General features: G+C 41.2%; 1 protein-coding gene across 6 annotated transcripts in view; it reads right to left on the bottom strand.

Annotated features, from left to right (window-relative positions):
• utrn (utrophin) overlaps positions 1 to 24,650 on the bottom strand; it is a 190,884-nt gene that overhangs the window by 130,027 nt on the left and 36,207 nt on the right. For all 6 annotated transcript variants that reach the window (XM_031322136.2, XM_031322135.2, XM_031322140.2 and 3 more), the window contains 36 exons: positions 24,155 to 24,305; positions 23,761 to 23,880; positions 23,297 to 23,398; positions 22,678 to 22,785; positions 22,356 to 22,535; positions 21,693 to 21,856; positions 21,446 to 21,569; positions 21,263 to 21,350; positions 20,278 to 20,522; positions 19,354 to 19,522; positions 17,961 to 18,088; positions 15,948 to 16,085; positions 15,745 to 15,858; positions 15,383 to 15,538; positions 15,013 to 15,183; positions 14,641 to 14,832; positions 13,772 to 13,906; positions 12,134 to 12,283; positions 11,323 to 11,484; positions 10,810 to 10,941; positions 10,410 to 10,583; positions 10,042 to 10,197; positions 9,761 to 9,931; positions 8,789 to 8,968; positions 7,882 to 8,010; positions 6,929 to 7,099; positions 6,721 to 6,777; positions 6,399 to 6,551; positions 5,489 to 5,629; positions 5,225 to 5,320; positions 4,834 to 5,004; positions 4,333 to 4,505; positions 2,728 to 2,878; positions 1,238 to 1,413; positions 730 to 865; positions 84 to 233 (listed from right to left, as the gene is read on the bottom strand). In XM_031322136.2, coding sequence (XP_031177996.1) covers positions 84 to 233; positions 730 to 865; positions 1,238 to 1,413; positions 2,728 to 2,878; positions 4,333 to 4,505; positions 4,834 to 5,004; positions 5,225 to 5,320; positions 5,489 to 5,629; positions 6,399 to 6,551; positions 6,721 to 6,777; positions 6,929 to 7,099; positions 7,882 to 8,010; positions 8,789 to 8,968; positions 9,761 to 9,931; positions 10,042 to 10,197; positions 10,410 to 10,583; positions 10,810 to 10,941; positions 11,323 to 11,484; positions 12,134 to 12,283; positions 13,772 to 13,906; positions 14,641 to 14,832; positions 15,013 to 15,183; positions 15,383 to 15,538; positions 15,745 to 15,858; positions 15,948 to 16,085; positions 17,961 to 18,088; positions 19,354 to 19,522; positions 20,278 to 20,522; positions 21,263 to 21,350; positions 21,446 to 21,569; positions 21,693 to 21,856; positions 22,356 to 22,535; positions 22,678 to 22,785; positions 23,297 to 23,398; positions 23,761 to 23,880; positions 24,155 to 24,305 — 5,314 coding nt within the window. The remainder of the gene's footprint in view (positions 1 to 83; positions 234 to 729; positions 866 to 1,237; positions 1,414 to 2,727; positions 2,879 to 4,332; positions 4,506 to 4,833; positions 5,005 to 5,224; positions 5,321 to 5,488; positions 5,630 to 6,398; positions 6,552 to 6,720; positions 6,778 to 6,928; positions 7,100 to 7,881; positions 8,011 to 8,788; positions 8,969 to 9,760; positions 9,932 to 10,041; positions 10,198 to 10,409; positions 10,584 to 10,809; positions 10,942 to 11,322; positions 11,485 to 12,133; positions 12,284 to 13,771; positions 13,907 to 14,640; positions 14,833 to 15,012; positions 15,184 to 15,382; positions 15,539 to 15,744; positions 15,859 to 15,947; positions 16,086 to 17,960; positions 18,089 to 19,353; positions 19,523 to 20,277; positions 20,523 to 21,262; positions 21,351 to 21,445; positions 21,570 to 21,692; positions 21,857 to 22,355; positions 22,536 to 22,677; positions 22,786 to 23,296; positions 23,399 to 23,760; positions 23,881 to 24,154; positions 24,306 to 24,650) is intronic.

Genomic DNA, 24,650 nt, shown 5'->3' with positions numbered 1-24,650 from the left:
TTTACAGTATAAACCTTTCACCTTTTACCCAAGACAAAAACTTTGAAGACAAGGCAGAATAATAAACTAAGAAAAGTTTGCACCTTGCTCCAATTGAGATTGATGGCTCTCAGTTTGTCAACATGCTGATCTCTGCTCTGATGGCTCACACTTGGACTGGCCAGAATCTGTGGTGCATGCTTGTTAACCCATCCAAGACGTTCATTCTGTGCATCTATTTCCTCGGCAAGGGCCTGCAAGGGAAAAGGCACTGTTCCTTAATTGATTCACAAAGATGGGTTGATTTGTTAATGTATTAACAAATGAGAGTAAAATAAGTAAAGGGAAATCAAGAAGTAACACAGTAGAACAGTTGTTCCATATAGCCACATAACTTTTCCCAATGTGTCTCCACAGAGCAAAAGTTTGGCTAAGGTTGTTGTCAGTAAGGAATCAAGACAGAAAACACTGCTTTTATTCCCTTCAACAAAACTGCATTGTTCAAAACAAGACATGTGAGAGTACGGTTCTCTTTGTGTGTGTTTACTGAGTTTGAAAGGTGTTGCTTGTGATTGAGATACAGAGAGCAACGTGTGGATACAGGGAAGCAAACAGGGAAAAAGAACATAGGAAAATATAGTCAGAGCTGACCATAAAAATAGCTAAATCTTCCAGCTCTGGAGCAGAAATAGAAATCTCTACGCTCCCAGGAATCACACTAACATGAGCATGTTTTGGGCCTTGCTGTACCTTGAGTTCTTTGAGGTTGCTGTCAGTGGCAGTGACGGGCAAGGAGCTGACAGCTTTTTCTGCCTGCTCCAACCATACAGCCAGCTCCTCGCGTCTCCTCACCAGGTCTGACAGGGCTGGGTCTCCTCCAGCCAGCCTACACACGCACGCACGCACACACACACACACACACACACACACACACACACAAAATTGTACTCAGATTAGGATCTCCATTTTCCGCAGGTTGCAGGCTTAATCCTAAAATTTACATTTAAATTACTGTCATAGACTGATTGACCACACTGATAATGTTAACCTGCCAAACACTGATAAAGAAACTAAGACCGGCAGCGATGGAGAGGAAGCGCTAACTTCTGTGCTACATTATACTGTAAACCCTAATGTTATACAGTATAGCCAAGACAGCAATTATATCTATCATATGTGTCTAAATCCACATTTTGACCACATCCACTTAATCTTTTCGATTCATAGGTGACGTAACATCCTGTCCTTGTTATATTACCTGCGCTGTCTCTCAAGGACATGGCGGTTGACAGCTCTCCAGCGCTGACCGAGAGTGTCTAGCTTCTCTTCAAGCAGGGATCCGTCAGGGGATGACAGCTGCCCAATGATCTGCTCTCCAGCGCGGGTCAGTTCAGCCAGGACGGGCTGGTGGCTGACAAGACCTTCCTCCAGCTCCTAAATACGTACAAAGGATTGAAAGAGAGCAGGAGCACAAAAAAGGTGGAATCGGGGATCGATCAAACAGCATAAGCTGATTTACTCAGGGCCAAATCCCCTGCTCAACTCCATCTCTCCAAGCAAATCTCTTGATTGACACAGAGGCATGATTTGTGACACATCATGTTTTAAGCTGCCAAGTCTCTACTTCCACCAAGAGAGATTTAACTTGCCAAGACAGACCCGTAAAGCAGGGTGAGGGATTGTGAAGTCCTCTAAAGGGTTAGTCAGCTAATTGATCTCAATTCCTATCCACTTGATCCCTCGTATCAATCTCAGCGACTGTGAAAACATGTAAAAGAGCTAGACAGATAGAGTGCAGCTAGAGCCTTGCAAATCACACTATTAAAGGTGTTAATGGCGCTAATGCAGCAGCTTCAGAGAATCTTATTCCCCTTGGAAATGAAATTAGCGCTTTAGAAATCAAACAAAGCTAAATAAAAGGCTCCTTCTCATTAGAGATGAGCCAATACCGATACCAGTATCGGTATCGGCTCCGATACTGCCTAAAACGCTGGTATCAGTATCAGGAAGTACTGGAATTTATGCACTGATCCGATACCACGTAATAAAGCCCTAAAGAAAATCTACGTTAAAAGTAGTTTATTTATGTTCTTTTTCCGTTATAAGTGACTGTCTTACTGGATAATAAAAGAAAGTTCTATGACATTCATTGTTTGTGTTTGTTCATGTTTCACAAAGAGTTTAACCTGAGCCAGACCGACAACAAAGATAGAAATCATATCACATCCATACAGGGATAGTAGTATACAGTTATACATAATAAAATATATGACACATTGGTATCAGATCGGTATTCGGTATCGGCCGATACGCAAGTTCAGGTATCAGAAAGCAAAAAATGGTATTGGGCCATCTCTACTTCTCGTCTTACTTTTCAGTTCACTTCTCTCCATTTCTCACTCTGCATAACAAATAGTTAGATGTGCGGTGTGTTTGTTTATCAGGTACAGTATAGCACCCATTTTCCCCCTTCGGGAACAAAATGCAATTATCTCTGGTATAACATTTCCAACCACCTAGCTGCTAATGTTTCAAACATATTACTACTGCACCATGGGAAGGTTTTAATCTTGCTTTGAGCTTGTAAAACATATGGGTTTTTGTGAGTCTACATTTGACTAATTAGGGCTTACAATAACAAAGGTGGAATGCCATGAAAGTTATTAAAATATGTAAATTCAGGCAGTCACACACACTTACATAAAACACATATTCAGACCTCCACATGGTCCATCACACTCAACTGACCTCTTGGTGTTGTCGTGCAGAGTTCAGGTCCAGCTGTCCATCAGGGCCAACGCTCTCTGACAGCAGTGTCTCTGTATCAGTCAGCCACTGGTTCAGGTCATTCATGTCACAGTGGAACTGCCTCCACTCCTCTACAGCACGGTCAAAACTCCTGCAGCAGAACAAAAACACACACACTTTCTTCATGATAATTGATCATTTACATTCAAAATTGTAAAGAATGTTTGTAAGGTTCACTTGAAAAAGTGGAAGGACTAACATTGGAACATTTTTTTCAACTTCACCTGTTGCATATATCTTTAATGGAAATATGTAACAGGAAATCTGACAAACATTCAATATGCTCAAGTAAAATCGAAACAAAAGCTAAACATATAGCAAACATTGGTTGATGCGTTTATTTTGTCATCAAACACACAAATGGAAAGCTCCACACTCTGGGAGTTAATTTCAAGTGAAGATCAATTTCCCTCATAAAGTGAAATGGTATACTAACAGCAATAACCCAGCATAATCTTTTGTTTATTTATTTTTAAATTAAAGCTCAGTTAGTTTCATAGAGTTCTCGATTTGAATAATGACAGTGGATTCTGGCTTTGATTGCTCCTTAATGACCAATTACAAATACTTTCTTTACTTCTTTGCCCTTGTTTAGGTATGAGTGGGCTTAATATAGAACAGAAAGAGAGATTAATGAATTCTGGTCTACAATCGGGTTTACCCACTGGGTAATACCACGGTTGACCTCTATTAAACAACAGAAATGTCATAACAATCAGGAACCCCTGGCAACACACAAATGTTCACAGAGATGCTATTGAATAAATCAGCGTAGACAGAGAGGCTGATTACACAAAATGCCTAATATATAAAAAAAAAACAGATCTTTATCTCATTGATGGTCTGCATGAGGGCTATTTCCTCTTACAGCACCGCTTGGAGCCCAACTAATCTGATGAGAGAGACAAGGTGAGGAAATGAGTTTTGGATGAGCAATTTTACAAAATATACTCCATTCTTTTGATTTCAAATGATGCCCAGAGGTTATTGTGATTACAGATGGAGAGCTTCAGCATTTGTGTGCAATCTATAAAATGAGCTTACTAGTTTATTCTAGCATGTGCACATACTGTACTCAGCAAATAAAGACTGTGATGCCCAAGGAATTGTGTTGATGGTAGTCAAGGTCATCCAGTGTGTGTGTGTGTGTGTGTGTGTGTCAGTGAGTGAGTGAGTAAAAATGTGAATCGGCATGAGATTGTTTATGCCCAAGGAATGTTTTGAGAATAATCAGGGTCAGTGTGTTTGTGTGTGTGTGTCTCGGGAGCTTGATTGTGTGCCATGGTCTATCTCTCTATCTGTTCCTGCTGTCTCTTGACTAGCGGACAGCTGGCATTTAGTCTCTGCAGCTTAGACCACATTTCCTGACACACACATTCACACACGTTCACATCTGAAAATAGCAGCTTCTTCGCTTCTTTCCCCCGCTGGAACTTTTTCTGTGGAAGACTTATTCAAGTTTAATTCTACACGCCATTTTTGGTCGATTAGTGTGTGTACGGTGTGATCAGTTGTACTGGTTGTGTGTGAAGTTGGTGCACGCACCCTTTGCGGTGGTTGTACATGCGGTTGAGGCGGTCCCACTGGGCGTTGAGCTGTGTGAGGGCGTCTCCGATCAGGGCAACCTCAGCAGACGAAGCATCTTCAATGGCATCTGGCTGCCTCTCGTGGATCCCTGTGACCTGCTCACCAACGCGCTCCAGATTCTCTTTAATATTCTATAAAAAGATAAATGCAAGATGAAGGAAAATAGACAGCACGTGAGAGAGGGAAGGGGAAGAAAAGTTCACACATGTCAGAATGATGGTAGAATGATTGATACTAGAACACTATGTTTACTAGGAAAGCTCTCCCCAAGGTGTAGAACTAGTGTTTTCTATAAAAAAAAAAAAAAAATCTATTTCTATTAAAAATAAATCTTCATTTACGTTCCCTTTTCTGCTTTTTCTTATTTAACTTTGTGAAAACTGCTACAAAAAAGCTAATACAGTACAATATCACAGATAATTTTTGTGACGTTTACAATGAAGATTTTTGACGACCCACCCTCAGTGTGTCCTCCTGGCTAGAAAAGTCTTCATAGAGCCCCCTGCTGAGCTCAGAGGAGTTCAGAAGCAACTCGTTGTCGGCCATGGCGAGTAGCACTTTGTTGATGTCCAACAGGTAGTCTGAGGGACTCAGTGAGGGAGCGCTGCTACGCTCCACTGAGGACATCTCCTACACCACAGATGAGGTGGAGAAAAACACAGGGCAGAAGGAAGATAGAGAGAAAAACTGTATTAAAACCTATTGTGCCACATCATAATACAGCATGTCACATTATGCTAAAACTACGCTACAGTCAATCCAATCAAGCACTTACGGTTAAAGACAACTCAGTGATTAAAGTAACATCTTAGTTAGTGACCATGTGCTTAAGCATGTGTGAATCCCTCACCTCGGCTGAAAACTCTCTTATCTGTTCTGTAAAGCTGTGAGTAGACAACGACTCCACAGAGACTTCGGCCTGCCTGATTCGTAGCACCCTTAACTCCTAAAGCAGGCAAACACACACACACACACACACACACACACACACACACATATTGACTTAACGGGCAAACACAATACAACAGAGAGCTGCGTTTCTTAGATTAAAATAAGATTCCCATACAGTATAAGCCCGGCTTAAGGAAGACAACATATTTTTAATGCATCTCACCCTGTGAGCAGAATATTGGCTCTGCAGGCGGAGCAGTAGAAGTCTTAACTCCTCCCTCTGGCCGTCGTCTGAAGTTTGCTGCTGCAGCAGTTCTTCTCCTCTTCTCAGCAAGTCTTCCACACTGGCTTTCTCCTCATCCATCTGGTGCAGAGAGACAGACAGGACCAAAGGAAGAGTGCAGGAGGCTGCTATTCAGATCCAACTTATTTGGAGATTGTTTTAACAGCAGTCTTGAATACATCTTAAATCTATTAATTCCGTTAGCATAGGAAATAACTTACACACCAAAAACTGACATTAGCTGTAAGTTGCTCCTTCGCTAAACAAGCAACACGTTGTTCAGAGTGGAGACGATGTGGATGCTTCTCAGGAAAATACTGTTTAAAACACACTAAGAGCTTCCCGACTGGCAAACTGACCTTGCTTTGGACTGGTCAGGTCTGTTCAGGCAGTGTGTTTACTGTCATAAACCTTGATAACAGATTGAATTCCAGGCTTGTTAGGCCTTGAAATGCCCAATCAAAGCTATTATCACAGGGCAGCTTAATCTCCTAAAACTTCAGAAAGAGAATAATAGGAAACCTGGGGCCATTTTCAGTGCATGTTTTCAAATTTCTGTGGAGAATTGCTCCAGCTGGCAAACCTTAATGGAAATCTTTGGCCAGACAATAGACGTAGTGCCTATTTCCCTATCCACAATACTACAACATTTGGAGCTCTATTTTGACGAAGCAATTACTACTTTGCTGCTGATGTCTTGTCTATGTGTACGTATCTCATTCTCATACACATATCTCATTACCATAATTATCAATCATCATTACTGAAATCAAGTACTTTTTCTTTGAGAGTTTTAAAAACAAAATTAAAAAGCCACAAAAGGATGAAATTGAAAGGTGACCTTGTTTACCTTGTCATCATCCAGGATGTTTGTTGGGTCCTGCTGCTGCTGCAGAGCCCTCAGTGTGTCCTGGAGCTCTGCCTGTAGGCCCCTCATCTCACTGGAGTCCAGAGCGTCAGTCTGACTCAGACTCTCTGCTCCGATCTCCTGGCTGTAAATGACCTGATGAGAAAGAGCAGAAACACACCTCATGTCAAAACAAGTCATATGTATTTAATTATCTGACTGCATGCTCAAAGAGAGTGTTCAGCTGTGGTATAATGTGGTGATAAGTCACTGACTCCAAATAGAGCTCTAAAAAAGTTGTGTAGTTTGGATGAAATTGCTGTACCTGCTGAGGTATCTGCTGGTTCAACTCAACACCACCTGACTCCAGACTCATCATCATCTGAATGTAAAAAAGAACAGACGAATACAGACTATACCACATGCTTTCTGTTTGACCGTTTAACCCTTTTTTTGTGTATAGCAGGATTAAATTCCACACTGCATTGTGCATACATTGATTTTAGGTTCACATACAGTCTGTGCTTTTGTACCTTGGCAGTTTTGATGTGTTGGGAGACTTTGTCGAAGTTGCAGTTGAGCTCAGCCAGTTTGGGCTCCACCACATCTCGGCAGGCGGGCCCCCTGCTGGTCATCAGGATGATGGCCTGATCCCTCACGTTGTCCACGCGCAGACTGATGTCCTCCAGCTCCTCTAGCATGCGCTGAGGACAGACCACAGAGTAGCTTGTCATCTATTTAAATCAGTTCATGCTATCAGTCATTCTCTCTCAGACTGGATGACAGTGTAGCCTTGGTTCAGACCAAAGAGCTTAGCACAGCATGTGATGATCAAGGTTAGCGGGACCAGGCACCAATCAATATTTAATGGAGACCTTCAGTCATGGCCAGAGGAAGGAAAGGGTTAAGGATTTAATATAACTGTAAGATAAATTATTTAAAACTACCATAAAAATGCTCTGCTTCTCCCTTTTACCTTATTTTCTCACTGAGCCATGTTCTTTCCCATACATCAACAAACCTCTCTGTTGCCCGACTAGCTCACACTCTCTTTTTTTTCCCCATTCAGTGACGCACGGTGAAGTTGGGCAATTATTATTAAGAACTACACAAAAGAAAATGTCCAAAATAGTGTTCAAATAGATGTGCTTCTTGAAAATTCATATATTAACCAAGCATAAAACATTTCTGTTGCATCAGTGGGCAATATAAAATGGGACATTTAGAAATGATTGATCCTTACCTTGCTATTCCTTTCATGTAGATTCAATTAAACATTCTGTATACCAGAAGGTAGCTGAACGCATTTCCTGCCATAAACTAATAGCTTTGTAATGATAATATGGAAAAAGACAGACTGGTAACCTCACAAGTTTTAACTATCCTTTATGTACCGTGTGTACTATATCCATACTTTAGGGGGTTTTTTCCATTTATTCAAACTGATGCTTTTTCTCACACAATGTAATGACTCCCTCTGTCTTACCTTTACCACCTTCTGCCTCTCTGACGGGGCGAGCCGCTCAGCCTCGTCCAGGTGGATCTGGGTCTGGTAGAGCCAGGTGCTGATGTGAGCCAAGTTCTCATCAAAAATTTCCACTTCATTCTGGTGACTCTGCACTCATACAACAAAAAACAAGGACTCAGTGTTTCCATTAGGAAAATAAAAAACATTCATTACTGTTAAAGGTCCTCCTGTGTTTTCCCCATTTACTGTTTGATCTAAAACAAAGGCATTTTTATGATCTCTGGGTGTTCCATTACATTTATATGACTTGCTGCAGTGCACAATTACAAGAAGAAACACTTCTTAGTCTCTTCAAAAGGTAAATATATTTTTATTGAAGAGGTGAGATGCATGTCCTTGTTTTGTTACAGCAATCCCTTGATTTACACAACATAATGAGGAATTATTTTACTTGGGTAGTAAAGAAATAACCTTGTAATGACATTTTTTTTTAAATCTTTCCACGGTTTGGAAAAATACTTTAAAAGCCAATGAACTTTTTTGAATTTCAAAACTAAAAGTTTAACTATTTCAGCACATTGGATATGTATTATAAATGCAGTCATAACTGATCAAAAGAATGCTAATTTCCCAGAAAACTGCATGCTTAAAGGCTCAGCTAAGACAAAAAAAAAAATATATATATATATATATATATATATATATATATATATATATTTATTATTATTTTTTTTTTTTTTTTGTGGCCTTTTTATTTTTTTTTTGTGGCCTTTGTTCATTTGCCAATGATGGCAAATAAAAGTATTGTTTAAGCATAAAACTATAAAAAGCAGGTGGGAGATTCTACTTACTCAGAGAACATAAAATAAAGAACACAGCAACTCTTTATTTATTAATCCTTACTGTATAAAATATTTACACTCACCAGCACAGCACTAAGCCAGTCCTCGGTCCAGGTGCGGACGCGGCCCCAGGCTTCATTAAGACCACAGAGTTTGTCCTCCAACTGAGCCTCGCTGCCCTCCACCAGAGTCTGAAGACCGGCGCTGGTCTCCATCAGGCTGGACAGCTCCACCTTACGACGCTCCGACTCTTTCAGCAGGCCCTGGAGGAGGGACACACACACACACACACACACACACACACACACACACACACACAATGCAATATAGAGTATATTAAACAGATTAATGTGATGACCTTCATGTTTCAATAATTTATTGCCATATCAGCTAGCAAGATTTATTGTACACAGCACGCACGCGCACACACACACACGCACGCACGCACACACACACACACACACACACACTAATGCACACCAAACACAAGTCATGAATTACAGGTCAATATTCATATATTCAACTGCATATACATTTTAAAACTTAAAAAGAAATGTACATTTTAAAAACAAGTACATTTGGAGAACAAAAAAGTACATTTGAAGAAACCTACACTTTCATGTGCTGTAATGTGAAGCTGTGACTGAAAATTCATACGGTTTCAGTTTTAATACTGTTGCTGAGTCATTTGTGTGAAAGGGTCAAGAACGGGTCAGTTTGGTTTGTAGGATTATGATAAGGTTTTAGTCCTTTTTTACTGAATTTGGATCTCAGGGAGAGACAAATACATCAATACAATTCTTAACACTTTTTTTCACTTTTTAAAGGGTGGATGTGGATTCAATCGTTTTTTTTGTTTGTTTTTTACACCGAAGTCCCACAGTCATCCTCTTTTCATAGTGCTGATACAGTTTGTCTCCAGTGAGGAGAGAGAGAGAGATTGGTGTTTTCAGGAACATTATACTGTCCCAATGCTCCACCTTCTGGCCAGAAGCAGAAGCACTTCTTTGCTCCTGCTGAAGAGATTTGATAAAAAGGTGTGGACAGTTACTCACATTAGCCCAAGCAATCTCGGCATCAATGTCAGCTGGCATGTCTCCACAGCTGTTCTTCTGCTGGAGCTGAGCCTCACTTGTGGTCAGCCACTCCTCCAGGGCGGCGCTCTCCTTCTGGAACTTCTGAGACAGAGACATAGCTTTTTCCAGGTCCTGCTTGCCTTCTGTTACCTGTAAAGAGAAGGAAAACAAAGGTGTCTTAAACTGGTCTCAGGAATATTATTTATAATCCAACATAAGATGCATTTTGAACAAGGAGAATTCATCTAAAGCTAAGTTACCTGTGCCCCCAGGTCATTGTAGAGCAGTTTGAGAGCAGTGAGCTGTTCGTCCATGGCCTTGGGGTTCTCCGTCTGCTGTTTCTGCACAATCTGTCGACCAGTTTTTATCACCGTCTCCACCTCCAGCTTCACCTCACTCAGCAACTTGTATAGTTTCTATAAGAAAAAAAAGGAAAAAGAGCCTATGAGTGAGATAGACTTTTTGTGTTTGTGTCTGCATAAATAGGTAGCTACAGTGGGCCGGCAGATATTTTTTGTTTGTGTGTTCTTAAATCCTTTAATGTGCACACAGAACAGTTCACACAATCAGCAACAAATACACATTTGTGTTTGCCTAATAGAAAGATCGAGAAAGTTGTAGCTCTCACCATGCAACCACCGAGGTGGGACTGGATTTTTTCCGGGTCCATGTCCCTAATATCCAGAATATGCAGCTCAGCCTTGGCACCATCCAGGACTCTCTTACAGTCCAACATGCGCTGCTCAAAGTTAGCTGGCTTCTGGAATAGCTGGTACTTTGTGGAGATCTCCCTCAGTTTCCTCTGCATTGGGTAAAGGCAGAGGTTAATAAAGTCATACATCTATGTCACAACACAGATAGCACACACACTTCTCTTACCATGCTGCCATGATTTATTATATTTTTTACACTGTTTTAAAGGTGAAGGTATTTGTAGTATGAATATGTAGTGATGGTGGCAGGAGGAGAAACTATTCTGACATGACTTCCTGCAGTTTGTGATGTTCTCCAGCAGGAGTCAGTGTTACCTGTAGCTGGTCCAGCATGGTCCCACCTCGAGCAGCTTTGCCATCAGGGCTGGGAGGAGGCAAGTTGGCCACGTTCCTCTTCCTCATCTCCTCCACTGTCACCTCGTGAGCTGCGATCTCTGCCCCGATGGTCTGAAGGAAAAGTGGAAATGAACACATGCACCATAAATATGTGCACTCATACGGACAGGCCCTCTTGCACCTACTGATGCTATATTTTTCTCATCACAAAAATATCAATGTGTTTTAGCTTTTCAGACTGCTGACCACTGCTTAGTTTTCAAAACATCTGTGGACAACATGATGTGTCTTTATGTGTATATTATATCCATACTATCATTACTATATATTCATTTTTTTACTTCCGTTCTGTGGGCCTCTAGGTGAAGGGAGAGCCTTCACACAAGTTTAATGATACTGCATGAAGTAAGTTTGGGCTTCCCCCAAGTGTCGCGTACTGTCTGGCAACTCCTCTGTGTGTGAAAGTGTTTGTTGCGCTCACGTGTACTGTACCTGTGCCTCCTGTGGGAGCTGGAAGGCGTCGATACGGTCAGTGAGGTAGGAGGTGAGTTTGTGGTCCAGCTGACTCAGAGACTCCTGCAGTGTATGGAGCCCCTGTTCGTTCTCCTTCAGAGTCTGCAGCTGCTGCTCAAGGATGATCTGCCGGTTCACTGCCTAGAAGGGGGGGGGGGGCACGGACATCAAGTCATGGGTTTGAATATTTCAAAGATGTCAATATTCAGCCTATTTGAAATTTAAGCAACTACTGTATGTGGAAGTTCATGTCCTAAAATTGTAGATGGAAAAGACTAAAGAATATACTAGCTGGTATATTCATTTATTAACAATTATACTCAGGAATGTGAACACCTATCTGAAATACATTTGTTCCTGTCATATTTGACTTGATGTGATAATGCAAAGAGTACACCAAATGCTTAAAAGATGCTTATAAATATAACCGTGTACTAAGTTCAAAATAACAAAATAAATGTTGGGCTGATATAGTGTAACATAGTGAAAATATATATGTGTTATCCATTTTAATATCAATATGATAAAACATAAATGTGTTTGGTATCAATATAAATTTCAATACAATAACTGGTGACAATGTTCTGTGTATAGACTATAATGTTTTATGTTTTGCATATTTGCAAAGGATATAATAAAATACAAATTTCTACAGTTGAAGAAAATGCATACATCTGAATTTACTGAAAAAGAAATCCAAGCTCAACACATAATGGATGCCTTTTTCAACAGTATAAAACACACATTCGCGCATCCCACATTTGCTTACACACAAAGCCAAGGTCCTGACCTGGTGGTTGAGTTGCTCGTAACGAGAATTGAAGGCCTCTAGTTTTTCGCTAATGAGTTCGTCCAGTATGCCCCCGTCTATCAGCGTCTGACCCAGCTCTCTGATTTGCGTCCGGTTGTCCCCGGGGTGGCGAAGCGCACACTCCAAAGACTGGTGGTGAATGGAGAGATGGAGAAAAGGTTAAAGTTATAAGCAGAAGAATCAGAAAAATCAAGGAAAGAGGGGAGGAAAAGAAGTGAGAGCGAGGAAGTGATCAAATAAAATAGTCCTTTGATAAAGCCACAACAAAAATCAACAAAGTTAAACCACTTCCAAAGATTTGCCACAGAAAGTAGAAAAAAAGAAAAGATTGACTAAAGCTAGAAACCAAACACTTGAGGAACAAAGAACACCAAAGAGAAAAAGAAATCCAGTGTGTTAGTGAAAAGTGTATGTGTGTGAAAGAATGCGAAAGAACCAAATAGCTGAGCAAACAGATGGAGTGCAGATGCAGAAATTGCAACGTTGGGTGTGTCAGAGGCAAACCGAAAAAAAACGATGATAACTAAACGAGAAAAGAGAGACAAGTGGGAGGGAAGCTTGTCGAGCGATGGCACTTGTTTGGATCCAACAGTCATTGTTTATGTAGGGTAATTAAATGTGCTTATCCTTCCCGGAGGTAATGGACAAAGAGAGAGAGAGAGAGCGACAGCCCCCCTCCAGAGGGGTGAGTCTGATTAGGAAACTGGGAGAATGGACAGGGTGAGAAATGAGAGAGAGAGGTTAAGAAGAATGGAGAGGGAGAGAGAAAAAGAGCAAGACTGGGTGGCAAGAGGGAAAAAATCCAAAAACACATGAGGACAAAGAGGAGAAGGGGAAACAATGTCTTCAAGGGTCTTCAAGTTCCTTCATCACTATGCGATGTTACAGAAGCAGCACTGTGATTAAAGTGAGTTTGACAGTCATGCCGCAGGCGAGTCTACAGATATAGCAATGGAGCAAAACAGGGCAGAAGATATTTAGAAGACAAAGTCAAAGACAATAAGGATATTAACAGAGTTAGAATATGTAATGGCTTGTTTGGTTTATGAAATATACTGATGATACTTCATGCCTTTTGAAAGCATGTTGCTTGATGAGGTGATTTTATCGAAGCTAGGTAAATTCCCAAATATGTAGGTTAAAAAAATGCCATTCTAAACACATTCAAAGATGTTTGACTAGTCTAACTATATAATTAATTAGTTATATTTTTATGAGGTAGTAGTAGAGTAGTAGTCATTTCCACAAAAACAAAGATTATTTCACTTTCTGTTGATGTTCATGTGCCTGCAAGCTATGAAATATAAATGGTTTTTCCAAGAGTAATCCAGTAGTTCAAATATAGTAGCATTTTCTATGTATATACATACAGTATGAGAAATTTTGCACCTGAAATAACTGTAGATGAATACACATAAGGTTTTGGATTTTTTTTTATTTGTTTTATGTGTTACCAGAGGATCTCTTGTTATATGTTTGATTCACACGTGGGATGGGCCAAATAGTGAGGAGTAAGAGAATTAACAGGAGAGAAAGATAAGAAGACAACGGTCAAGTATAAGATGGCCGATTAATTGAATGGGATTATAGTAAGTGTGTGTGTGTCTGCATTTGTACCTCCAGAGCTTCATTGACGGCCTCAGTGCTCTCTGGTAAGTTGTCAGTAGCTTGGACCTTCTCCCCCAGAGTGTTAAGCCAACTCTGCTCCATATCCAGGTACTGAAGTAACTCCATCCAACAGGACCAAACCTCCTACACAGTATAGACACATAAACCCTCAGTCAGAAACATTTAAAGTTGCTAACAGTTGTGCACAACCAGAGAAACACAAATGACGTTACCACAAAGTGACAGCTGTATTAAATATGCCCTCACTCACAATCTTAAAAGGACAATATGAAAAAAACACTTTACTGTGAGGCATTTTTACAAACAAAACCACACTATAAAAAAAATGAAACAGCAAAATTCCAACCACAAAGATAGGATGGTGACTAATGGACTTCAGGCAAAGAGTATACATTAACATAAGCACAACTCAGTGACGCGTGTGACCTTTACCCTGCAGAGTCTGGGAGATGATAATAAAAAACAATGCCCCAAACTACGACTTTACACTCACAGATTAGCTCTGAAAACCAGAATCACCAGCGCCCTTTAAGGTTCTCTTGTTCTTCGCATTCAAATGAACAAAAGGGACCGCAAAAAAATGACACATCTCATAAAACCAACATGTCATTCTAATACTGAACCACGGGAGCTGCAAGTTGGACAAATTGGGCCACTCAAGCATGAAATGATTAACCTTTTTTATTTTTTATTCCATCGTTAAAATGATAAACTGCGAAGCTGTGGTGCAAGTATATTTCTGCAACAATAAAAGCATGGGTGGCCATCGTTCAACTGAAGCCAGTACACTTCATTTGTCAGACAAGAAATATTTTCATTCACAAACATACCAACACAGAAGGACCCACACACATTACCTCCAGAGTGTGACACTTGCTCTTGAAGCGGTCACAGAGCTTGTGGTAGTTGGATAGAACCCCCTCTAGCTCTGAGGTCAGCTCCTGTGCATTGCCTCCACCAGGGGGCGATGTTCTGGACACCAGCATGTTGATGCTGTCTTTCAGGATCTTCACCTTCACCTCCTTCTGTAGCACATCCTCTTTAGCCCTCTGTGAGAGAGGTAAGAGGACAATGACGACAGTACCAGAGGAAGACATTTAGACCCACACACTCTAATAAAGCACAGTCAAAATCACTGCGTTTATCAGAGAATCGCCATATTTCCCAACGGTTCCCAAATGTTTCATTTTAGGTGTTCCCATTAGGTCACACGCACGCTTCCCTCCCACCTTCATCTCCTCCAGCGACGCTTCCAGCTCCTCAGGACTCTTGTATTCAAAGTCCCTCATGAGAAACTCCTCATCGACCTGGGTCATCCATTCCTGCATCTCCGCCAAGTCCTTCCTCAGATTCACCTGCTTCTCCCGACTCTCTGCCACACGCTCCTGATGTCTCAGCAGCTGGAGGGAAGCATATGACTTCAGGTTTGTAAGTGAAACAAGACCCTAAGAGACTCTGTACAACAGAAGATGTCTTATCTGCTTGCTAGTGACTAAAATGTCACTGTAATTATGTGAATGACAACAGGCATACATACACACACATGATTTGCAGGACATAACAGCACAAAATGCAAACATGACAAAAGTTTTTCCTCACCTGTTTGCTAAGCATGTCCCATTTGCTCTGGCACCTGTCCAACTTATCCTGCCCCCACTTGGCTAGTCCTGGGACTGCAGTCGCCTTTACAGCACTCACATTCTCTCCCATCTGCTTCAATGAACCTTCCACAGACTCCATCTCATTCACATACTCCTTGTTAGCAGAAAGAGAAAGACAGGTAAAGAATAATACTTTTCAAATATTAAAATTCTATTTAGTAATCAAATCAGGTCAAAATCTATATTGTCAAATGACTGCAGTCTTCACATAAACAACAGTAAAAGTAACTTTTAAGTGAGAAGATAAAGTTGGGTGTCTTTAACATTATGATGTGTTCATGTTTTGCATTGCCCTCTAACCTTGCACTGGTTGAGCTCTTCCTGTAGACTGTCTTTGTCGCCCAACCCCGTGGCATCACGAGACAACAGTTCCTGAACCACGTCCAACCAACGTTCCACTTCCACCAAACGCACCTAGCAACAGCATTAAACCAATGTATCCAAACCAAGTAAAGACAAAAACACTTGTAGGCTTTCTATATCACTAGTGTCAGCTATTCTACCTGATTGTCCTTCATGCTACCCAGGATGCACTGCAGTGTGCCCAGTTCCTCACGGGCCCTGGAGGAGAGCTGACTCCATCTTTGTAGTTCTGCAGAATCGGAGGCTTGCTGTGTTTGCTCAATCTCCAGACACAGGCCCTGAGGTGAACAAGAGTTCAGACTTAAAATGACACGTCCAAGCTGTGTGGGAAGCTCTTACTGTCTGTGAAGGAATTTGCCATGCATGTCATCCCCTTGCTGAGAAGAAGATAAGAGGTCCTTAATCTCTTTGATCGACTGAGGCTTCACTATTAAAGAATATATGCAGCTTTCATGTCATGCGAGTAGGATGGTTGAGATGAGAAAGATTGTGTTGACTTTAAGAGTGTTTAAGTCACTGGACGACTCAAGAAGATTGTTTCACTGCAGAGATGTAGTGTTAGGGTTAAAAACTACTTGCATTGACAATATAACGCCATACCACCACATTTGGGATTAATTAATTTGAACAACGGACTTTGGCAGACATGGAGCATCCATGTTTGGCACTTCAAAAATGTTAGCTTTCCACTTGTAATTACAACTTGGATGTTGATATGAATGCTACTTAAGTTAGAAATGGTTATCTGTTCCTAAAAACATTGCTACATAGTACTACTGGTGGTCAAAATCTCCATATGATATAGTAATACAGCAATCACATTAACTTTCTTGAACACAGGTGGTGATTAAATTGCTACCACATGTTTATGATTTATTGATCACTTCATAAGCAATTCACATTAGTGTATAGTGAAAGATGAATCCATTTAAACATGAAGAAACAATACTGAGCCAATCAGATGACTATCAACCTTCTATCATTAGGCTAATTGCTACTGGGACTCAGAGATGCTGCCATGGGATTGTGTGTGGTGGTTGTCAGGCTGACTGACTGGCTGAGCGGCCCCACAATGAGCTGTTAGGAGCTCCACGCAGCATGCATGGGCATGCTGCCCAGAATGTGCCAAGTCCCCACCCCTTTCCCCGGCACCATGCCCTATCTGCCATGATAACAAGGGCTCGGACTGAACCACATTCCACCGAAGAAGGGAGGAGGAGAGAAACACACACAGCTACACACACAAAACACAACAACGCATATATCCTAAAGCTACATACCAAAATACACACACACACACACACACACACACACACACACACACACACACACACACACACACACACACACACACACACACACACCCTTTTTCTCCTACACAGAGGTCTGATACAGTGCAGAAAGAAGTGAAGCTGATAAAGAAGCCTATTGTGTGCTGGAGAGAAAAAAATTGACAGCAGACAGAGGTTAACACTCACTCTGATATACGTACAAGCACATAGACAGACACAAACAATGAAATCCTTTTAGCTTATATGTCAGAGGGCACATGTGTTATACACATAAAGTCTCCAGATAAACCACAACAACAACCATTCAAAATAACTAATATGCATTTGTTTAGTCCATCACATGAGTATGCAGTTGTGTCTGTGGCTTTTACTTAATGTTGTTATTAATTTTAATTTCTATTTGATATGATTAAAAATCTTTCAGGGGGGTCTTGGCCAACCAGAATAACATAAAATACAAGATCAGCCTTAAACAACAATGTGGATTATAAAAGCATAAATATAATTGCCAATAAGAAAAACAGAAGAAGTGATTCTGTGACAGTTGAATACAAGTCTTTGAAAAATAAGAGTAATAGTAGTAATAGTAACACTTGTATCCTAGAGACAACCTAAAGTGACACCTCAAAGACAACCTAAAACCATAAATGAAATAAGAGTATTCTAATACTGTCAAACATTAACTAATAAAGCTTTGTGATCATATTTTGCGTGGTGAGCTCCACCTAGGAGTTCATGTTTTTGGTTTCAGCTGTCTGTCAGGTAGTTATCAGAATATGTGTACGGATTTGGACTATGGTTTTCACTCATGGTTTTCACACAGAGGTATGACTTCATTTATCAGGATGATGCACTACTCACTTGCGCCCGCTCTACTGCTCCCTGAGCTGTAGGGATGTCCACTATTCCTTCTCTCAGAGTGGCCAGCCTGCCCTCTAGACCCTCCACCTGGCTCAACACCATCTGGTTGGCCTCAAGACTGGCCAAAGCTGGAATAAGACAAGGAGGAGGGGGAGATGTGTGAATAATGGGGGAGAAAAAAATGTATATTAAGTTAAGGTATCACAACCTTTGCATCAGGACTTAAGCATCAGGTTTTAAACCACAAGGGGGCAGTGTGCAGGTTTGGGATTAATGTGTTCTCAAAGCTGCAAGAGGATGCCAGATGTTTGACAAATCGGTTTCTCAAAGTAAGTTTAGCTGTGCTCTTTTAACCAACTCATACATGTCAATCATGCCAGATGAATTTTTAAAAAATGACACTATAAAATCACGGCTAAGCTGCGAAGGTAATTACGTAAGTAACAAAAGTTAAGTAGTGCCTATTTGTGACATCAACCTCATTTATATTGGATTGTTAAATTTCTTTCTGTTCCTGCTCTTCTCTTCTCCTCGACTGTCTCTCTTCCCCTCTCCTTCTCTGTCCGCGTTTTAATTACCAGGTGATTTAATGCTTACATAATCTGGATATGTTTATATACACAAAGAGCAGAGATGGAGCGTAACTTGGAGAGGGGAGGGGAGAAATAAAGAGTGGCCCCGGCGAGAGGAAAACTGCCCTCAAGCAGAAACAAAATGGTTTTTCTTGGCTTTCATTCAAATCCTCACAGTCATAAAAGCCCAAGAGGCACAGAAAGAGACACACGCCACACACACACACACACACACACACACACACACACACGGTCAGGAGTGGAGAGGAGCATTCAAGTCTCCCTTTACAGACTTGTCTTTGGCCAATAGGAGTGCATGTAAATTCCTGAGGTAAAACGGTGACTGATTTTCAGGACCGCTCCAGGTCCAAGTCACGTCCTCAGGTAGAGACGGAGCTGGCACAGGGAGATGATCTTACACTCAATCGCTCACGTATACACTCACGCATCTGTGAGCTTTTGGAGGCCATATAAGGGCATGATCCATTACTCGTGGCTGGCCAAGGATTCATATAAAAGCTGATGTCAAATTTACACAACCCCTGTGGGATTGAGCTTTGCTGATCTTAGCTATCACTATTTCAGTCTCCCTATAAACCTGAAAGTATTGAGCCAAGAGTAAGGAGAGAGAAATGGGTCTTTGTTTTAAGGAAGGCTTAAATCTCCTGTACTGCAGCTCTCTGAAATTGGAGGATGCCCCAAGGCTGTCAGGTCCCTTGAAAAGCATATGGTACTGTTAATACTGAGGAACCTGCTGTTATGGAACCGGTTTCCTTTGCGCTGATTTGACAAATCATTTTTATATAGTTCAGCAAAGGTACCTTTGTTGACCTCTTGCTCTATGCTCTGTAGCCGCTGCAGTGTGGAGGCGTGATGTGCTGATACCACCACCATGTTGTCTTTCAGAGAGGGCATGGCTCCAAGTGACCCGGTTTCTGCAGAAAGCTGCTCCAATCGCGGACTTAAGGCAGTGAGCTGAACAAGTCGGGACTGTAAAAACACAAGAGGAAGACGAAAGTTCATTATTTTGCGTTAAGTGGAGAATTATTCAAGGATAACTCAGCAGGGGAAAATGTTGCTGTCTCTGTACATCAGGAAGGGACATTTTACAAACTAGGTAAGTAGAGTTCCTTGACTTAAAAAACAAGCCTATGATTAGTGGTTTTCTTGAACATTACATTGACTCGTTTAATAATGATGCAGAATGATGAGACAAGATGTAAAGTGTATGTTTCACCCATCCATTTTCCTTGTATTTTATCTATTTTGTGCCATTAAGCATAATCAGTGTCACCGTAAAAGAATTCATTTTTTTCTGTAAAAATGAGGGAAACCTGCAAAACATACTGCAACAATAAATTAGTCTGGAGGAGAGAAACTCACAGGTTACTGGATGGAGTCATGCTTTACACTGACAGTCAATTAGTCTCAAAATTGAAAAATCGTAACAGGTCACAACCAGGAAGGGTTTTATCCATCTTACTTTGTACATCTTTCACTGACTTTCCAAGCATTTGAGGCACTCCCTAACTTTAAAAGATCCCTTTTTTTGCTCTCATGGTTGTTTTGATCTATGACTTTTTAAAGGGTTTCATCTCTGATGTGAAATCTGAAAAGTTTATGAAATAACTGCAGCTGCATGAGCTGAATGTTAGAGGATTGAAGAAAGGGTTAGAGGTGAAATTGAGGATTTAAGTCACACAAAGGAGATCAGGGTGAACATGGACGGAGACAATGACTGTTACCTGACATTCTCCACTCAGGCTTCTGAGCTCGGCCTTGTCACACGTTTCTAGAGCCGAAGTTGAGTCCAGCCACCGGTCCTGTTTCTCAAAGGCTTGGTCCAGGTCTGCCAGCTCTGCAGACACCGCTCTGACCCGGCTTTGGGTGTGAACACGCTCACGGGCTGCCTGCAGCTCCCTCGCACATGCATCCCACTCGGTTTGGATCAGATCTATGTCTGCCCTCACTGAGTCCACACACACTCCCTCTTAAGAGAGAGACAGAAACCAACAGATATAAAGGCTCACTTCAAATGTAATTAATAAATAATTAAGTATACTTTGAATGGATCTTTACATAATTTATTCTGAATGTGTCACAGCCTGTGTTGTGAGTTTTTGGTGTGAGTAAGAGACCCTAATGAGAGTAAAAACACTAGTGGAAGAAAAATTGGAAAACAGACGGTGAGGATGAGAGAACAGCAGATATGAGGTGATAAAATAAGTTAAGTTTAGTGGAAAGTTGTTGTTGTTTAACAAATCTACTCCAACTTAGCAGTGTTGCTCCACTACCCCTCAGTGCCTCTAGAACAGTGTAAACATAAAACCCCTGAGCCTCTTCATTTCATTGAGCAGTTATATGAAATCAGTAACCCTGCAGGCTGACAGATTTTTACTACTCTGTCCACACACACACACACACACACACACACACACACAGATTACTGGCATCTAAAACAATGAAAAATGTAGGCTTGTAAATACCCAGAAAATACCAAGCAGCTGTGGAAAAATAGTAAAATCTTATGAGACGAACACAATTTAACAGGGAAATGGAAGATTTCTGTTAGAGCCACTAGTCGTGAACCTCTGAGAAATGATAAATATCAGCCACTATCTTAGAACACTTTGAAAGAAAGTGTGTTGTAAAGTAATTGTTTGGTTTATTGTGTATACGTAGTAATGTACCATTTCAGTGTCAGTGAGCAACCTCCTCTTTCCTTCATACCTCTCTCCAGCTGGTCCATCAAGACCCGTCCCTCCTGGATCACTTGACCAACTGTGGCCTCCTTTGCACTGAGGTCCAACTCCAAACCCTGCAGTGATTGATTAACACATATTACGGTGGGATTTCAAAACATGTGCTAACGTTAAGTTAATTGTTTTTAAGCCGTATCATCTGCCGGTTTACCATAAGTTTCTCCTGCAGGTCTGGTGTGTCAGGTGTAGTGTCAGGGTGTGTGGAGGCCAGCGCCTGGGCGGACTTCTTCCAAGTTGTAATCCAGCTCAGGAGGTCAGAAAGCTTATTTTCAAACCTGCAGAACACAGAACACAATGTGTGCATTGGTGTGTGTGTGTGTGTGTGTGTGTGTGTGTGTCTTTCATTCCTACACTTTTCTGGCAAAGGAGGTATAGTCTGTGCGTGTCCCAATTCTTACAATCGTCTGACTTCTGCATCTGTCTCCACCAGTCGTTTCTTAGGGGGAGCAGGTGGGGCCAACTCCTGGTCAGCGATCGAAGCAGCCGAAGCCACAGCAACTGTATCCACGACAACCTGCTCTTCCACCTCAGTCATCCCAGCATCCGTCACAGCTTCCATTACCTTAGCAGTGAGATAGCGCATCAGTGAGAATGGGACAGAAATCTACCACACTCACCAAGTCACAACCAAACAAGTTTAAAAACTACAGATACAAATATTTCTCATATGTACCCTACTAGCCTTGTTTGGGAAAAACAAATTCACACACGTTGACATTGCAATTTGAAACATATTGTATTCACTTCATAACTATGTACAGCAGTGATTTTAGTCAGAAATTAAATGTTGCACTTTTGAACAGCATGATGGTCCGACTAAGTTAAAATTTGACATCAAAAACAGTGGTTTTGGTCATTTATTATTCACGTCACTTCACTTAAAACTGACTATTTTGAATAAAATAGAAATAAACTTCTTTGAATTGCCACAGTTGGTAACCATGTATCTCTATTAGCTCAGGTGTGCTACTTACTGTGACATTTGTTAAGAACAGCAAGCAGGAAGACAAAACCCATTCTGAAAAAAGTTACATGTGAATAAATGTCAAAAACACACACACCTGGAAGGAGCAGTCCTCCAGCTTCTGCACCAGGTTGTCCCATCTATGTGCCAGCTCCTCTGTGTTTGTCTCAATCTTGGCTGCCGCCTCAGGGCTCCGCAGGAGCAATATCACATCCTGTCCTGCATCAGACAGCTGGTCGAGAGTCCTCCTCTTCTTTTCCATGTCTTCCTTTAAAATCTACAGGATTGAATCACAAAAAACAATCAAAGCCTACACTATCAATGGACACTTTATAAAGTTCACAAATGAAGGTTTAGTTAGTTGTTAAAGTATCTGCTGCGGCAGCATTGAAATTACAAAGACTTGGCAGACTACTTACTGCTAATTGGCGCACATTGGTATTCATTTCACTTGGGTCCTTAAAGTTGCCAGTCTGTACTTCACTTAAGGCCTCCTCTTTTTCTGCCAACCACGCTCTAAACAAACTCTACAGAAGAGGTGGGAAAATAACATGAACTAGTAGTACTTAGTAAACATTACAAACAGAGTCTTGGTGTGAACCTAGTTAACCCGTGTAAAATGTTTTGAATTCTAAATTTCAGTACTCTGATCAAATCATTGATCTAAATTCAAAACCAGACACATTTCAAACTCAAACAACAGTGTGTTTAGGGTTAAATGAGAATTGCAGGATGAAGAAACAAAGTTTTGATGTAAGAGCTTATGTTAAACCAAAAACAGTGCATCTGAAATACTGAATGACACAAGTTAACTTTATGAAGTGAAGGACTGAACTTCATGGCCTTAAAAACTGAGCAGTTTTAAAGATATACAGTAAATGACAATGTGGGGTTTTCTCTGCATCTCAATATAGCTCAATGTGGACATGAGAGTGTTGACGTGGTCTATTATGCTTGATTATTTAATTAGAAGGAGGAAAAGAAGACAGCGTGCATGTGCATGTATGTGTAAAAGGGAGCGCATGCTGCATGTCATACCTGGTCCGATAGAAGCTGTTGCCACACCATGAAAATGTCCTGCAGCTTGTGCCACCTCTCCTCTGTCCAGCGACACACAGCCGCCCAGCGCTCACCCAAAGACTTGAATGCAGGATAAAGACAAAGGTTAATACAAAGGGGTTCTCAGAAACACAGTGTAGAGGAGAGGAAACATTTGAAAACATATAATTTGGACCTCTATGTGCAGAAATAGCTACACTCAAAAACAGCTTCCTGATACAGATCTGTTTTACAGAAGGCATGGCTCATAGAGACACTTTTTACTGCCTCACAATCTATATAAAATATATTTTCACACTGCCAGCGTTTGTAGATAAAGTTCTAAAAAGTAAAAGGAGGGTACCATATTATTATTCATGAATTGGCATTAAAAGGCAGACGTAATGTACTGGAGGAAGACTCTTCTTGAATTGACAAAGTCCTGAAGACATTTGACAACTCACTTGTAGTTGCTCCTCCAGGGCAGCGGTGGCACTCTCACCGCTGTTCTCATCTACCACGACCACCATGTGTGTTAGAGAGTTGACCTTCACCTGCTCCGCCTCCAGGTCGTTCTGAAGCCCCTGAACGGAAACACAAAAGGTGAATTCAGCACGGTCACATATTACCCATTAACAGAGCTGGCAGAGAAGCTTTCTCAAGACAGTGAATGACTCAGGAAAGTACAGGATCAAACACGTGACAACGCGGTCACAAGAGCAGTGCAGTGAGACTGTGACAATAAGTTTTAAATTGTACTTGATCCTGTCCACGTTGAGTCAATTATAATCAATTCCTCACTGATTAGATTGGTGTGAGCTATGACAGAAAACATTTGAATGGGGAAACCGCATTTACTTTGTGCTTCTCTATTTGTTCTTTGTAGAGCTCCAGGTCTTTAGCTGCCGGTTCTGTCTCTATCTTTCTGATTCGCTCCTCTGTCTGTGTCAGCCAATCAGAAAGCTGCTGTAACTGCTGCTGCTGAAGATCCATCAGGACTTCATGGAGCCTGGAGAGAGACAGTGAGGTGCACGTGTAGAGAAAGTTTAATCATCTTTGAGGGGAAACTACCTGTTCAGCTGGTTATTTAACCACCACACCGTAACACAACACTAGAATAAGTGACAATGATGTATACAGACTGCATAGACAATGAGTCATGGCACGCACAAGCACATATACAGTACTTTAAATCAGGGTCAACAAATGCTCTAGTAGACATCTTAATATGATTTGTGAACAACTGTGTGTGTGTGTGTGTGTGTGTGTGTGTGTGTGTGTGTGTGTGTGTGTGTGTGTGTGTGTGTGTGTGTGTGTGTGTGTGATATACCTTGACAACACAGATTGAGTGTTA

Source organism: Sander lucioperca, chromosome 19 (genome assembly GCF_008315115.2).
Source record: "Sander lucioperca isolate FBNREF2018 chromosome 19, SLUC_FBN_1.2, whole genome shotgun sequence".
NCBI classification, from domain to species: domain Eukaryota; kingdom Metazoa; phylum Chordata; class Actinopteri; order Perciformes; family Percidae; genus Sander; species Sander lucioperca.
Note: the sequence above shows the minus strand (reverse complement) of the source record. Positions and strands in the feature narration are given on the sequence as shown.